Source organism: Talpa occidentalis, unplaced genomic scaffold (assembly GCF_014898055.3).
Source record: "Talpa occidentalis isolate TD23 unplaced genomic scaffold, MPIMG_talOcc4v2.1 talOcc4.3, whole genome shotgun sequence".
In the NCBI taxonomy this organism is placed as follows: Eukaryota; Metazoa; Chordata; class Mammalia; order Eulipotyphla; family Talpidae; genus Talpa; species Talpa occidentalis.
In genome coordinates, this window is record NW_023603184.1 from 41,792,275 (window position 1) to 41,809,099 (window position 16,825).

Genomic DNA, 16,825 nt, shown 5'->3' on the forward strand with positions numbered 1-16,825 from the left:
AGCACTTTCCACCACTTCATGATTCATCAGTTAGCAGTGCACTGACTCTCGCCTAACAAGACCAGGGACAAAAGGTCATGTCTTGATATGACAGATAAGTGGCCTATTCAGCATGCTGGTAGAATTGATTTCTGTAAGCATGTTACTGTAGCTAGTTTCCATGGAGCTCGATGGCCAATTCATTTTCTGGAGGCCAGCGTACAGAGAATCTTAGACAAGTTAATCCTTTTTTTCTCAACCACTGTTGTTCTCTACCTCTGATCTCTACATGGCCTCTATGCTACCTGTCCCACTCCATCAGTTCTGCATATCTATTCAATCTATAGGCATGCCTGGAGAATGTTAATACACTGACTAGAGGCAGAGGAGCTCAACCTTGAGCTGTATTAGAATTACCTGGAGAAATAATCTGAAACTTCCAAATCCAAAGAGGGCCCTGAGAATTTGCATTTCTAAGGAATTCTCAGGTGATGCTAATGTTGCTGGTGTAGACCCACACTTTGAAAATCACTGGAATAGGGAAAGCCGTGAATAGTCTCTTCCCTCAACCAGGGGTTGGGTGAGCTCAGATTCAGACAAGAACAGACATACTAGAGTTCTGACCGGGATACTTAAGATAACCATACAGCCTTCTCACAGAGGCAGAATACTTACACTACCTACCAGTAATCATGATTCATAAAGGGTGGTCGATTAGGGCACAGACAGCCCTTTGTTTGTCAGATTTTGAAGCTGTGTCAATCCAGTCTAGTTAAAACAATAATAAATAAACATAAAACCACCCTGGCTAAGCCACCCAGGGTTATCCTCTGGGTGACTGGAGTAATCCCACTAGCTATTTAGACTAGCACAACTGGAAGATTTCCCATTGTTGTGCTCAGTCCAAATTATCCATCCTCACCAGGAATAAGACTATGAGGTATCTCCTCCTATTCCTTTCTCTTTACTGCCAACTAGAAAGTTTTCTCTTGAACATTTAAACCATGGTGGCTATGGTGAGACCCCCATAAAACATGAAACAGCTGGATGATCACCTCAGGGTTATACTAGGTCATGGTCCTTAGAGGCAAACAGGTGAAAGCCATTGGACTACACGGGAAAATATCCTGGGAGGGACACATTGTCTAGCCATAACTGTGTGTGCATGTGTTTGTGTGTGCATTATGCGGCATTGAGATTAACATCCATAGTTACAGGGTTAACCAAGTTAAAGGCTAATCAAGAACAATAGGATTGGGGCCTCCCTGGTGGCGCAGGGGGTTGAGCACCACATTATGAAGCAACACACAGCTCTGCAGCACAAGTTCGATCCCTGGCCGGGCAGGGAGAAACCCACATGGCGAGGCAGACCTTTCCTGTCTCACCCACTACTCCCCTCAGCAGTGTTTTAATCAGTATGCCTGTTCTGTCCCCTACTCTGTCCCTGGTGAGTCCTCTCACCCCCCACATCTCTGGCCTGCACCCCAACTCTTATATGCATAAATAAATCAATCTTAAAAAAATGGCTTATTTTACAAAAGAGACCCCATAGAGCTCTCTCAGCTATTGCCCTGAGTGAGGACTCAGGGAGAAGTAGCAGACTGCAACCTGGAAAAGGGCTTCACTAGAATCTGTTTGCGCCATGACTTTGAACTTCCCCAGCTCCAAAACTGTAAGAAACGCATTTCTTTTGCAAGTTACCCAGTCTGTGGTATTTTGTTATAGTAGCCCTAACAGAAGAAGGCAGTCCTCCAGTACTCACTGGGGGGGGGGGGGGGGGGGGCTCTGGTGTAGAAGTTTTTTAAGTAGTAATGTAGGTACTGTGGTGAAAGGATTTTTGCTGTAATTAAATTTCTAAATTAGATTTCTGAGGTGATTGTCTAAATGACCCTGACCTAATCAAATGAACAGGCTCATTTGCTGAGTTGATGGATTGCTGGCTGATTGCTGAAGTGGAAATCAGAGATGTTCTCTGACCTGGGAGAATGCAAACATCCATTCTGTGACTTGTCTGTGGGGGGCCATGTGGCAAGAAACTGCAGGCATTCTCTAGAGGGTAACAGTGTCCTCTGCTGACAGCAAGAAAACAAGAACCTCAGTCCTACAACTGCAAGGAAATGAAATCTTTCAACAACCAGTGAGTCGAAAAAGGACTGCAAGCCCTAGATAGGACTTGGACCAAGACCTTGATTTCAGCCTGCTGAGACCCTGAGCAGAAAATAGCCAGGCCATGCCTGGATAGACCCCTGACCTACAGATACTGTGAAATAATTTGCATCTTTTTAAGCCACATTTGTGGTAATAAAATGGCAAGAGAAAACACAGGAAATAGATGTGTTCAGGGGATAAGCAGAATCAAACAGGAACAGTTGTCTGTGGGTAGAGCATTTCCGAGTTCTCTTGCACACTCTGCAGGCAGTAATGGGCATGTAGGTCTGCTATCTTAAACTGCCTGGGCATGTTCCATTATCTGAGAGGGTGTCTAGATATCCCAGCAGTAAACAGTCATTCCTGTAATGCTTAAATTGACCATTGGAACAACCATTGGACAACCAGTGCTTCTGTTGTAACACCCATCTAATGATGGCTCTAAGATTCCAAAGAAACACCTGGAACAATTCCTCAGACCTCATCAGAACCAGTTTACCACTGCAATCTTCGATTGAGGTGGTACAAACTTTGTGCCCTCATTACTCCTGTCTTCAGATGAGCTGGTTTTACCATTATCTAACATTCCTTCTATTTCAAACAAAAGCAACCCAACTGTACCTGTCCTTTAAGTAACTGCAAGGAAGCTCTCCTGTACCTCTGTATTTTTCTCCAAAGCAATATTGGGGGCCACCAACCTTACTATTTTCGACCCTTTGATCTGAAAGCCATAACCACATAGCATTAAAAGAGCCATCAGCCTACTTTATTCCCCCTGGGGTTATAGCATTCACCTGGAGATATGGATGAAAAGTGTGATAGTTAACTTTATATGTCAGCTTGACTAGACCATTGGATGTCTAGATATCTGGCTGACATTTCTGGGTTATGTCTGTACGGGTATTTCCAAAAGACACTGACATTTGGACTGGTAGACTGGGTAAAGCAAATGGCCCTCTCCTACGTGGGTGTGCATCATCTAATTACTTGAGCACCTGAATAGAAAAAGCTGGAAGAAGATCACTCTCTCTGCCTGAGTGTTGAGCTGGGGCATTGAGCCCTACTCTCCTCCTCTCAGAGCTTCTGGTTCTCAGGCCTCAGACTTGGACTGTAATCTATACTATTGGCTCTCTGTCTCTCAGATCTTTGAACTACACCACAGGCTTTCATGCATCTCCAATGAGATCCATGGGACTTCTTAGTCTCCATAACTGCCGAAGCCAGTAGCTTTTAATATGTAATTGTTTTTAGCTCACTCTCTGAATTTATACTTAAAATAAAAGTGAAAAAAAGACAGCACACATTGTAGTATACAGTGGTAAAGGGGAATCTTATCTGCAATTTACTCACAAATGTCTCAGGAAGAAAAAAAATTACACTACATATGTTTTCTTATGTTTTAAATGGCTTCAGAATAATTAGAAAAGGAATGAAAAAATGAAAGGAAGAAAGGCATACTTCAAGTAATACTTTCATCTCCTTTTATTGAAGGAAATAAAACATGAGCTGCAGAGGCTGTGGTACCTCAGAGCATGACAAGGTTGCCAATGACAAGCCACAATGCTGGCCAGGGGTCCTACGATAGTGTGAGGACCAAAACCACAAAGATAGCAGGAGGTAGCAAACATCCCCAACACTCGGTGCAAGCATTTCCATTTGCAGAGCACTTGGCCATGCATGGAGAAACAGGGTTCCCTCACAGCCAGGAGAATATCATCTCAGGTGACCAAATCCACCCACAACTACCGTGTAGTATCAGATTTGGAGGTTCTTTCTTTTGACCCAAAGACTCAAGCCATCAGAATATCTGAGTTGCTCTTTCAGCTTCTTATCCCAGATGGAGAAAGAGGCTAAACTTCTTGAAACAACACAAAGGTATACAGAGCTGGTAGGTGTTAATGCCTACCCTTATTCTAAAAGCAGCTAATTTTTTTTCCTGACTTCTCATACTGCTCTCACCCAGCACGTGCCCTAGGAAACCTCTCAACATTACAAACAAGAAAAGGATGGGGGCAGCAGCCTGGGGGATGTAGGGAATTAAAAGCTGCTAAATAGCCAAGGCCATTTCACAGGAAATAGCGTGGGAACACTATCGGGTCCGGGTCCTCCCAAAGAGCTGCTAGAAGTATATACAAAGAAAAACGTGCTCGCTCTCTCCCATTTCAGGGTCAGCTGTGCCAAAGTAATGGTCCAGGAGATGAGCAATTTCATGTCCCTGGCAGATAAGCAAATCCTATGGTAATTCCTCAAGCAGTTCCAATTTTCAAGTACAATGATATATTTGAGCAATTCAGTCACAAAAAAGCGAGCACTAAAGAAATCTCAACTGTTTACAAACTGACAATATTATAAAGCCATAAATTTATACTGTCAAGAAGTGATTGGCGGAAGGCAAGGAGGTTGCTATGTAGAAATAGGAGTCCAAGGGCTTATTCATATAAATCTTGATCAGAAACCACCTTCATATCCACAAATTGGAGGAAATTCCTTATTTAGAAATGACCATCATCTCATCTAGCATCCCAGTTGCAGTTCCCTTCAATGCTGGACACGCGGTTGTCAGGGTCGAAGTCTTGAGAGCACTGCGCAGGAAATGGGAGGAGCGAGGCAAGGAAGGGAGAGCATCGGGGTTGGCATTTCTGAAGTGAGCATTTCACAGAAGGCTTGGCACAATGAGGCTGGGATGAGTGTGGTTTTAGTGATTGTTCTTAGTTGCCTCCTTTGCTGCAGCAATCAGTGGAGTGAGGCTGGAGAGGGGCTTGGCAATCTTCAGGAACTGATGCTAGAAGGAGAAAAGAACAAGAGGTACATGACCACCACTGTTCCTGAGCGATCATTACAAAATGCTAAGGACACACATATTATCACAAGGAGCTATCTGGAGACCTTCAGATTATCCCCAAATTGAAAGACATCTTTAAAATATAAAGACTATTTTGGAAAACTGTTTGGCAGTGTCTGTCTTCAGCTAAACGTACATCTCTCAAATACCCCAGCAATTCCATTTCTAGGTACTTCTCCAAGAGAAATGAGTTTGTATATCCATCAAAGACACATGCTCGTAGCAGCTTTATTTGTAATTGCCAGTAACTGAAAAGAATCCCCAAACTCAAGAGAATGGAAGGATGAAAAGTGTTAATTCATTTAATACTATACAGAAAATCACACAGCAATAAAAAGGAATTAATAATTGACAGATGACTCTCACAGACATTATGCTGAGTGAAAGAAGTCAGACAGAAGAGAGTTCAGATTACATGATTCATTTTTATATCAGGTTAAGACTAAATTATGATGGTAATCAGAGTAATAATTACCTTTGGGGGACGCTACAGACTGATCATGACCTGATGCATGTTGCATGTTGCAATACCGCATTTCAGGACTTTGTTAGATTCCTATCCAATTTGCTGGATTCTATCCTTGAATCCAGTTAGGACGATTAATCCAGCAATAGCTTGGTCTTTTTCCCAAATCACTTCCATTGGGCTATCCTTGAGCCACACCCTCAACTATTAAAGAAGACCACTCTGGAGAAAACACCATATGAAAATCACATTTATAATCTCAGTAAAACTGCCATGGGAAGCACTTCTTTATGTAACTCACAGCCTTTTCAACTAAAAATAATTTTTTTTTTACATTTAGTAGTAAAAGGCTTTGTGTGTTGAGGGTGTGGATGTTTCTTCCATTTGGTAAGAAATTTTGGAACTTTCATGTTTACTTGTCTGTGCAGGCTACTAGGAAACTGAGAACCAAATTTGGTATTTAAACAAAACTAACTCAAGTGACTAGCATATTTGATTCTTCTGCTTTCTCTACAAGTCCCTTTTAATAATCATTTTGGATATGTATACAAATACACATAGACATATAGACAGATATGCATATCCTTTGTTGGAAGTTGCTTCAGCTTCTTTTTGGACCGAGATAGGATTAAAAAGTGGTACCAAGAACACATTACTCTTACTATGAAAAGAATAAAAGATATTAGCTAAATCACAAAGATATGAATTCCAACATCATCCTACGTATTTGTTCATATATCTATTCTTGAAGGAAAAACAGACGTGAAACTCTCTTGGCTTTAAGATTACAAAAGTCAGGGTTTTAAATATTTACAACATGTAGTAATAGTTTAAAAAGTCAGTGTTCTCAGAGAACATGTTTCCATGACTCCCCTCTAAACTGAAAGAGCAGCATGACCTAACACCCACTGGGAGGTCTCAGTTTCTCTGCATAATGGACAAAATAGACAACCAATAGGTAAGCCTTAAGGCCCTTCCACTTTTGACACTCTTTGAAACAAAAGAACAGTTGCCAAGAGCTTACACATTTTCGAGCCAAATAGATAAACCACAATCCTCACCCATCGCTACCGGCTATGTAATCGCAGGGAAGTTACCAAACACTTGAAACCCCAGTTTCCTCATATGTAAAAGTGGGAATAAAGGAACCTAACAATTCAAAGGGTGGTTATAAAGACTAGATGAAAAAACATATAAAGTGCTGAGGGCCCAAAATATGGTAAAGATTCAATATAATGCACTTATTGTTAGTTTTATTATTTTACCAGGAAGAAAATTCTAGAGGGCACTAATCTTTTTTTTCAAGTTTTATTTATTTATGCATAAAAGAACTGGGGTACAGGCCAGAGGTCTGGGAGGTGAGAGGATCCACCAGAGACAGAGTGGGGGACAAAAACAGGCAGACTGACTGAAATACACTGCTGAGGGGAGCAGAAGCGAGACAGGAGACGTCTGCTGTGCCATGTGGGTCAGCTCCTTGGCCGGCTGCGGAGAGCTTCATAGTGCTGTTAAGCCCTTGTGCCACCAGGGAGGCCCACTAATCTTTCAATAAGTGGAGCTGGTATCTAATTAACAGTATCTTCCCCAATTGCAGACTTAGCATAGTATTTGCACATTTCCTAATGCCTAGGGTTTCTGGAACAAACCTCACATGAAAGGCAAAAAATATTATTCAGTGAAGGTAGATACTTTCAAGCAATTCCATTAAATTTTCTGGAGTCAGGGATTAACCAAACCTTTTATAATGCCAGCTTAATCCTGAAAGCACAGCATAACTATTTCATATGGCTATAAAACTGCCTTTAGTAGACCACATTATTTGTATTTTAACTTTACATTACAGGTATAATTCCTTATTAGTAGTGTCATTTTACTACACTGCCTACTGGTGATTTTATAAGTATCACATCCAATTTTATGACCAGCAGCTTATACTTGGTAGAATCCAGATCTCACATCCAACAGACCAGTGCCTTGTAATTAGTAACTCTGATTATAGAGATGTTAAATATATTCTAGACGGTAATATTTCAAGAAAGGTAAATACTTAAAACAATTCCACTAAATGCAACAAATATTTTCTTAAAACCTAGTCTGACTCTGACTTTGACTAAGTATAAGAGGAGATGAATAAAATAGGTGATTCTATGGTAGGAAAGACAAGAGTTGTTAACAACTAATATTAATGCAGGGCAGTGTGGTCTCTCAGGCCCTGGTCTCTCAGTTGCTCTGGGTCTCTAACACAGAGGCCCCTCCACATCTGGGGAATTCACAGACTGAAAATACATACAACAGAGTATATAGTTAGGCCAACAGTGGTTGAGGTTATGTCTATACTGAACATGTTCAGACTTTATTTCCTTGTCACTGTTTCCTAAACAACAGTATAACAACTATTTATGTAACATTAATACTGTATTAGGTATTATAAGTAATCTGTAGAGAACTTAAAGCATAAGAGAGTGTATGTGTAGGTTGCATGCAGATACTACATGCAAATAATCATTTTATATAAGAAACTCTGGGGTTAAAAAAAGAAACTTGGGGTGTCCTAGAACCACTCCAATCCTCTGCAGATACCAAAGGACAATCATACAAAAGTAAATGACTGTGAATGCCTACAGATACTGTCATAAAGTTATATGTGATACTTTTTATTAAATTACCAGTAGGTGCAATAGTAAAATGACACTAGTCCTAAGAAATTATAATTATACCTGCAACATAAATGTTAAACACAAATAATATAGCCTGTTAAAGGCAGTTTTTTCAGCCATGTGAAGTAATTATGCTATAATTTCAGGATTAAACAGGGACAATAAAAGGATTAGTTAACCCCTGATTCCACATTGTCCCACAACCTAGCAGAATCTCATTCCAGACGACAGCATATCATTGCCAGCATATGATTGGGTTCCCAGTGAAAAAACCAGGAAGACTTGAAAAAATACACTCACCAACTAGCCTCTTTAACTATGTCCTCTTATATCCTTTCCTGAAAATGTTATCTTTTGAGTTTAGCCCAGTAAAATATAACTTTATGTGAGATATGCATGTCAGAGAGTTCTTTCTCACCAAGACTCAAACTTTACCAAACAGAACAGCAGAAGTGCTAAAGAAAAAGGTAGGTAAAGTTCGTAGGAGCTCAGAAAGTGTGTGTGTGTGTGTGTGTGTGTGTGTATATATATATATATATATATATTTTTTTTTTTTTTTTTTTTTTGTGGGACCCTCGTAGGCAGCCGGGGAACGAACCGGCGCTGCAGAGGCTGCGGGCAGCCTCACAGCCCAGCACTCAACCACTGCGCCACCAGGGGACGCCCAAGAAAGTATATTTTTAAGTTGAGCCTAGGGGAATATATAGAGGCAGAGCCTAAGAGAACGATCTGAGCAAAGGAGCAAGGATGAAGAAGGCTAGGGAACTAGGAATATAGGCTGAGTGTGGGAAGTTGTAGGAGAGAAGCCTGGATCTAGAATAAGCAGTCCTCACAGACACACATGGAGCAAGAAAGACTTGGTTTAGTGATTCCTTGAATTAGGAGCTTCCCCAAAGAGAGACAGTTACCTGCAGCAGCTCTTTAGCGGAACCTCTCCTCTCTACATCCATCTCAAGACAGCGGTTCAGAAAGTCCCGGAAGATAGCTGATAGTTTCTCTGGATTCTGAAGCTCTGGGGTCCCATTTGTGGCAATGAGGTACAGGGCCTGGCAATACAAATGGAGAATCACCTTGGACTCCAACTGGCATTTTCTCTTGGTTCCCAGACACATCCTGAGTATTACAGATCTAAGAATTTCTTATTACTGATTACATTATCTAAGGGGTTTATTATTCATTTAGTCTGATGCATTAAACATCTGCCCATTTGCTGAAGAACATTATTTCTGATACCTTCACTTCAGTCACTCAAGAATTCTAGTAGGAGGGGAATATAAGAAGGAAGTGTTCTGTAAAGCAGTAACCTGTTTCACTGTTGCCTTTCTGTTCCCCTAACATGAAGTATCTTCTCAGAAAGGTAAAGAAAAATATAGTAACATGACATCCTTAAAAGCACAGAGCACTGTAATTCAAAGTACTTACAGAAACATGATCTCATTTAATGACCAGTAGTATAACCCTGGGTAATAAGGAGGGAAAGAATTACTACCCTTATTTCACAAAGTCCAAAAACAAAGATATACCTGGGATCACACTTCTCATATAAACTCATGTGCTCTGACTTTAGTTCCAATCTTATTTCCATCAGACTCTACTGATCAGCATTTTCAAGGACATTGTAAGACTGGGGAAAGCTGAGTTATATGCAGATTTGGAAGGCAAAGTTGGGATCAAGGGGCAGGAACTACAGTTTGGTACGCTGAAGCACTTTCTAATAATCAGAGCTATCTAAGAGGTATGCAGTTATGATTAGATGACTGCCTTTAAGCAACAACACAAAGGGAATTCCTGCAATGGACAAGAGATTAGAATGCGAAAATAAAGGCAATCAAAATAATTCATATTTATCCAAAACCAAAATTATAAACCCGTTGTATCTATATTTATATGCTCTCCTTTCCTTTGCCCATTACAATGGATAAACTGTCCATATGCTGATTGAATGATCTTATTTCAGTATTTGATCCACCCCTCTCATCTACTTAAGAACATCACTTCTACTTTTGTCACTCCCTTGTACATGCTTATATCCCTTTTCTCCACTGGCTCATTCCCATTAGCACACTTGACTCCAAGATATTTTTCTGTTCCCTTAACAATAGCAAAACTCCTTAAGAAAGCAACAACAAAAAAACCATTCTGCGTACATGCCATCTTAACAACTTCTACTCTGGTAGATTTATTCTAATTAGGCTTCATTCTTATCACTCTACTGATATTGATTGTCAAGGTCACAATAACCTCCACACTGGTCTTATTTTACACATCTAGCAGTCACATTTGACACAGTGATCATTCTCCTTGAATACTCTGTTCTCTTGGCCTCTAGAACATAATTCTCTAGTTCTCTCCTACCTGGAAAACCATTCCTTGATCTCATTTGCTACTATCTACAGAGCAGCAGAGATCAGTATCCCAACCTCATTCCCTAGGATAGTAATCGCATCTATCACCCAGTTCTATAAACCAACTACATAGTACCTACTAAAAAATTTTATAGAATCCTGACCTCTCAGCCTTGAACTCTGGACTCACGTCCAACTCTACTTAATATTTCCTCTTGGATGTCTAAGAAACATTGAAAATTAACACAATCAAACCCAACTCTTTATTATCCCATTTCAGTAAATGGCAACTGAATTTTTTCAGAAAGTATGGCCCTAACTCTCAAAGTCCTTGTTGATTCCGCTTTCTCTGATAGCCAATCACTTTGTCCACTGTATGTTCAGAATATTTTATGAGTGCAACCACTTTCAACTTCTATTCTTACCATTATAGTTCAAGTCACCACAGTTATCTGAATGATTACAAGAATATCTCAGTCTATTTTCCATAAAATCTGCCAAAATTATTCACCAAAAACATAAATCTGACCATAGTACTCTACAGTTCAAACTCTTCCAATAACTTCCAATCTCCTGCAGAATAAAAGGAAAATTCCTACAATGGCTATAGGGTCTTACCTGATCTAGCTCCCTGCTACTTCCTTGACCCTGTTTATCTTTCTTCACTCAGGCACTCACTTTAGGGACAACTAATTTCCTTGATTTTCCCCAGGGTACAGTAAGTGTGACCTCAAGTCTTTTGTCTACTTGATATCTGGAAAACTCTTGTATCAGATTAATCTCATGGCTTACTCCTTCACTGCCTTTTATTTCTGCTCAAGTAACATACGTTATATCCTAAATAAAAAAGCACACGTCTCTGCTTCTCCACTATTCTCTTAACCCCCTTACTCTGCTCTTCTTCATAGCACTTACCACCTGTTACTATATACTAATTTGCTATCATTAAGACAGTTTTTTGCACCTAAGAACTCAATCATTCAATAAATGAATAAATGACTTATAATATTTCTTTTCTTGAACATTCACACTTTAAACTCAACAATACTCAGTTTCATCAAGAAAGATCCAGTTTGTGGTCCAACCACTATGGAGAGCTGTGTGGAGATTTCTGGACCTACTAAACATAGAGCTTCCATATGATCCAGCAATTCCACTCCTAGGTATTTACCCAAAGGACACAGAAACATCAATTCCAAAGAACACCTGCACCCCTATGTTTATAGCAGCACTATTTACAATAGCTGAGCTTTGTAAACAACCCAAATGCCCAAAAATAGATGACTGGATCAAGAAGATGTGGTACATATACACCATGGAATATTACTCAGCATTCAAAAAAGATAAACACATGCAATTTGCAGCAACATGGATGGCGCTGAAAGGGATCATGCTCAGCAAAATAAGCCAAAAAGAAAAAGAAAAATACCGGATGGTCTCACTCATAGCAGGAATCTAGAAAACTTAAATAAGGGACCAGGAAAATGAATAACTATAAGAAAGTGAAAATCAAAATCAACAAAAAACTATGAACCAGAGACACACTTTTGGGGGGTGGGGGGCGGGAGGGGAGGGATTTGGGTCAGAATGGGGGGGTTGCAATTGTATGGGGAATATAAAAATAAAATTTATTATTTAAAAAAAAAAAAAAAGAAAGATCCAGTTTGAAATCCATAAAGAAGAGCCTAATTCCCAATTCCTTTGACTGAAGAACAGCCCAAACATCTTAAAGTGAGGCTAATCACACTCACTCTCAGAGGGTTTTCATTGAGGTATGGGGGCTCCCCTTCAATCATCTCAATGGCCATGATGCCCAGGGACCAAATGTCAACCTTGGGTCCATAGGCCTTCCGAGTTACAACCTCTGGCGCCATCCAGTATGGGGTTCCCACCATGGTGCTCCGTTTGCTCTGCTCTGGGGTGATCTGGGCACAGAATCCGAAATCAGCTAGAAAAGTAAAAGAGGAAAGGATTTATAATTAGTATACTCCATTCATAGGTATTCTACCTGTAAGGGTCAATCTCTGCCTGACTCTACCCCATGCAGTTCCTTGTCTCTCTAAAACTGCAGTCACACATATCCCACAACTGGAATCCAGCTCCTAGCCTGCTCAATCTTAAAGAGAAGTAGAAAGTACTTCTTTGGTCTCCCACCTCTCTTCAAACCTGAAGGAGTAGTACTGAAGTCCACGTTGCCGTCTTTGGCCTTGATTAAGTGCTCCAATTCTTTTTCCTTCTTGAAAACCATTCTCATACTTTGGAATCTGGTAGCTAGGTCTTTGCTTTATTTCCCTGGCATGAGTTCCAGAATTAAACCCTAAATATCCACAACTAGGCATGGCCCTACTTTTACTAGTTCCTCACCCTGTACCCTAACTAGGATAGAGCCTACTAACAGTCTTCCCATTAAGTAACATCCACCTGTGACACAGCCTGTTTGGACTTCTGAACACAATGTTCTGCCTACAGTTCATTCACATTATGCTGCAATTATGAGGTATTTGATAGGAGCCACTATGTCTTCTTACTCATTTTTATATTCCCAGAGGGTCTGGCATACAACAGCCATTGAATAATATTTGTAGGATGAATAAATAAAAGAAATTACATTACACTTTTTTTCTAATTATCTATTTTATGTCTCCCATACTTGACTGAGAACTACTTGAAGACAGGCTAAAGTATACTGATACTTATCAGAGGACCTAGCACACAGTGGGCATTAAGTAGGCTTTTTGGCTGAATGTTTAAACAAATGAGGGGGGGAAAAGACACCCTATGAAGTGCTGAGTATTATAGAGAGCCCACATATCCCACAAGACAAATAAAGAAACTTTGGGGAGTTTTATAGCGACTATTGTATGATTACTATCCCAAAGGAGACAAGGTCTCACAGGAAAGAAAAGTATTATCATTCCTACTCACTGAGCTTGACAGAGCCATCCATTCCCAAGAGGATGTTGTCACTCTTGATATCTCTGTGAATGACCTGGTTTGAATGTAGAAACTCCAGAGCCTGCAGGCACTATTGAAGTGATGTGTGCAGAGGGAGAAAAAGAAGGACAAATAATATGAAGACATAGCGAAAAATAAATGAATCCAACCCTCCTCATGCAGCGATAAAGAAAATGAGTCCCCAGTGAGTAAAAGGACTTGCTCTACATCAGTGGCAGAGGTCAGTTTAGAAGCTAGTCCTATTTCATGGCTAAGCATACTTTTAACACTCCATGGTGCTTTACATATTTCTTATAATATACCTAATAATAGTTTTTTTGAAGTATAGAAACTCTTCCAATGTACTTTGGAGTTTTTAATAGAACACTAGATTCTTGCCAAAGAAACTGAGATCTCCCAAAAAACAACTGAAGAAGAAAGGGAAGGATTTTGTAATAATAAAACTGGAGGAAAGTAACAAGTAAGAGTCATAGTTGGGAAACCAGACATATGAAAATCATATTAGAAGCAATGGAGTTAAGAAGATTATCTTATTTAGATGAGAAGTTAATGTTTAACATATGTTAATATTTTAGGTATTTGAATTTTATATACCTATGAACATCTGTAGTCAGATTTCCAGTAGGGAACTGAATATGAGTAATAAGTTCTCTACAGAGGTCTGGGCTTGAGATAAATATTTGTAAATTATTTGTGAAAAGTTAATTTTTTAAAAAGTTATAGGAATACTTGAAATTAGCAAGGTTATAGAAGGTAAGAGCTTAAAAAAAAAAAAAAAAGAACCTTGGACGATACCTGCTTAGCAGACAGAATGAGTAACAGGCTAAATGGGACAATTAAAATTCTTCTAACACCACCTGACTGCCAATATCATTCTAAACAAATCCCTTAACTCTCTCTAGGCTACTAGGCTACTATCGTTCTACCTGTAAAATGTAGAGATCAGAAAAGATCTCAGGTTTGGAAGCTTTAGAGGCTTCTACCAATTGAAAAATACTAAAGATGCAAATTATTTGGAAAATCCAATTTAAATGTTTTCAAATATTTCACTTTCTAAGAACAGATAATTGCTAAATTAAGAACAAACCGAAATCCAGAATACTTTTCCCTGAAAAAGTAAAAGCTTCTTCCCTAGGAGGCTGCAGATCCTGTCCTCAATATCTAAAATTATGATTAAAAAAAATTATTTGAAGAAATTAGAACCCTCAGACACAGCTGGCAGGAATATAAAATGGCATAGACACTTTGGAAAATAGTTTGGCCATTCATCAAAATATTAGGCATGGAGTTGCTATATGACCAGAAATTTCACTGCTAGGCATATACACCCAAGAGAAAAAAAAAACATATGTCCAATCAAAGACTTGTACATGAATGTTCATAGCATTATTGTAACAGTGAAAAAACAGAAATGTCCCAGTATTCATCAATTGATGAACAGCTTGATAAAATGGAATCTTATTTGCCAATAAAATGAATAAACTGCAATGTATAGATTAACACAAATGAACCTTCAAAGCATTATGTGAAAGAAGTCAGTCACAAACCAGCATATGTTATATGTGTTTTATATGAAACGTCTGAACAGGCAAATCTATCGAGACAGAAAATAAATTAGTCATTAAATGGAACTGAGAAACCAGGTGACTAGAGCGTGGAGCTTCTTTTAGGATGATGAAAATGTTCTAAAATTGATTATGGTGATTATTGTTGTACAACTCAATATATATTAGGAATCATTAAATTATATATTTTAATGAGTGAGTCATATGCTGGTATTATATCTCAACAAAGCAATTTTTTAAAAGGGGGTGATCTCTCCTAGAATTTAAGGATAATAGTAGTGCCACCTATTTATGTAATATTTAATTTTTCCCCCAAGAGTTTTGGTCTATATGCTACCGTTAAGGTACAAAAAGTATGAAAGTTGCAATTTCCATTTTAAAGACAAATAATTTGAGGTATACTGACTTTCCTAAACACACATGCATCTATTCTTCAGCCACTCTAAGTCAGCTCCTGGGCTGAGTGAAAAAAAATCTTAGCTATTACGTTTGTGCCAACTGAAAGGGTCTCAGTGCATAAATAGACATACAGTGTATCTGTGGTAAAACTAAAATTTCATGGGGGAAATGTGATTAGGGAAAAAAAATTCTGAAAAGTCTCCTCAGCAGGGAAGGTAATCATAAAAAAAAAAAAAAAAACTAAGAAACACTGCATCAATGGTACAGCAAAGAACAGAAGCCAGATCTAAGAATCTGAAGCCTACGTTAATTCCATTAACCTACATGTATATATTCTAGATCCCAAGATTTTTAATGCAAATGTAAACATATTTTCTAGGACAATATTGATTTCAAATGATTTTATTTCTCCTCATACTGATTAAATATATAACTAAAGAAGTTCACCTGTATGCCTCCAGTTCTTGCTTCATCAAACCCCAATCATACTGTCAGACTCATCTCCATAAAACCTTGAAACTAATAACCTAATCACCCAGTCTTCCATTCAGTCCCTAATTTTCAAACTTAACTATTATTGGGCTGTTGGAAAGTTCCAGTTTCTTTACTGTGCTTTGTTTTTTTCATAGCTCATGAAGAAAGCAGGGAAGCAGAATAAACATGATGAACATTTATTTCCATGTAAGAGGGATAAAAGAAAATATTGCAAAGTGCTTACAGCAGTTACAGCAAATTATTAGTGACTATATTGTCTGTGTGTGTGTGTGTGTGTGTGTGTGTGTGTGTGTGTGTGTGTAGGCACTTTTTAAGATTTCTACAATGGGTATAAAATTTTATAATCAGATAATAGTTATCTTTTAAAAAGTCATGGTGATAAGATTTCAAAGTTTCAAATGATGGGAGAATTAGACTAATTCCTCAGACTAATTCCATCAGGTAGAATCTCAGAGATGTGGATATGGAAGGATTTTTGCTCTAGGATTCCTCATGGCCTTACCTCACGGCATACAGCTGCAATCTGGCCTTCATCCATGCAGGTTTCTGTCACCACATCTGTCAAAGAGCCTCCAGCCAAGTATTCCATGACAACCCACAGTTCATCCCCCACCAGGTAACTGCGGGAGTACAGATAAAAGGTGAGAAGGAACAGTTCATTGAGACATAGCACTGGGTTTCAAAGGCTAAGCACATATACAAAGTGAACCTGCATTTCTATTAGCCCTAGGAGAGCCTAGGGTTCTTTTTTCTGGGAAAAAGCAGAAACTTGGGGACACAGTCACTAACTTGATCTCTCTCGCTCTTTTTTATTAATTTAACATCTCTTAAGGATTTACCTGGAGCAAACAAGACAGATTATTATATGAAGTCTTAAAGGGAAGAACTAAGATCACTGGGTTGAAGATAAAATTATATTTCATTATAACACAAAGGAATGCTCCCTAAAATTAGGCATGATTCCCATACCTTCA

At 39.0% G+C, this 16,825-nt stretch overlaps 1 protein-coding gene across 6 annotated transcripts in view; it reads right to left on the minus strand.

Annotated features, from left to right (window-relative positions):
• Positions 1–3,597: 3,597 nt before the first annotated feature.
• Positions 3,598–16,825, minus strand: part of PAK1 (p21 (RAC1) activated kinase 1) — a 147,129-nt gene continuing 133,901 nt past the window's right edge. For all 6 annotated transcript variants that reach the window (XM_037523023.2, XM_037523025.2, XM_037523024.2 and 3 more), the window contains exons 11-15: positions 16,354–16,471; positions 13,363–13,462; positions 12,189–12,385; positions 9,001–9,138; positions 3,598–4,909 (exon numbers count right to left, since the gene is read on the minus strand). In XM_037523023.2, coding sequence (XP_037378920.1) covers positions 4,823–4,909; positions 9,001–9,138; positions 12,189–12,385; positions 13,363–13,462; positions 16,354–16,471 — 640 coding nt within the window. In that variant the 3' untranslated portion in view covers positions 3,598–4,822. The remainder of the gene's footprint in view (positions 4,910–9,000; positions 9,139–12,188; positions 12,386–13,362; positions 13,463–16,353; positions 16,472–16,825) is intronic.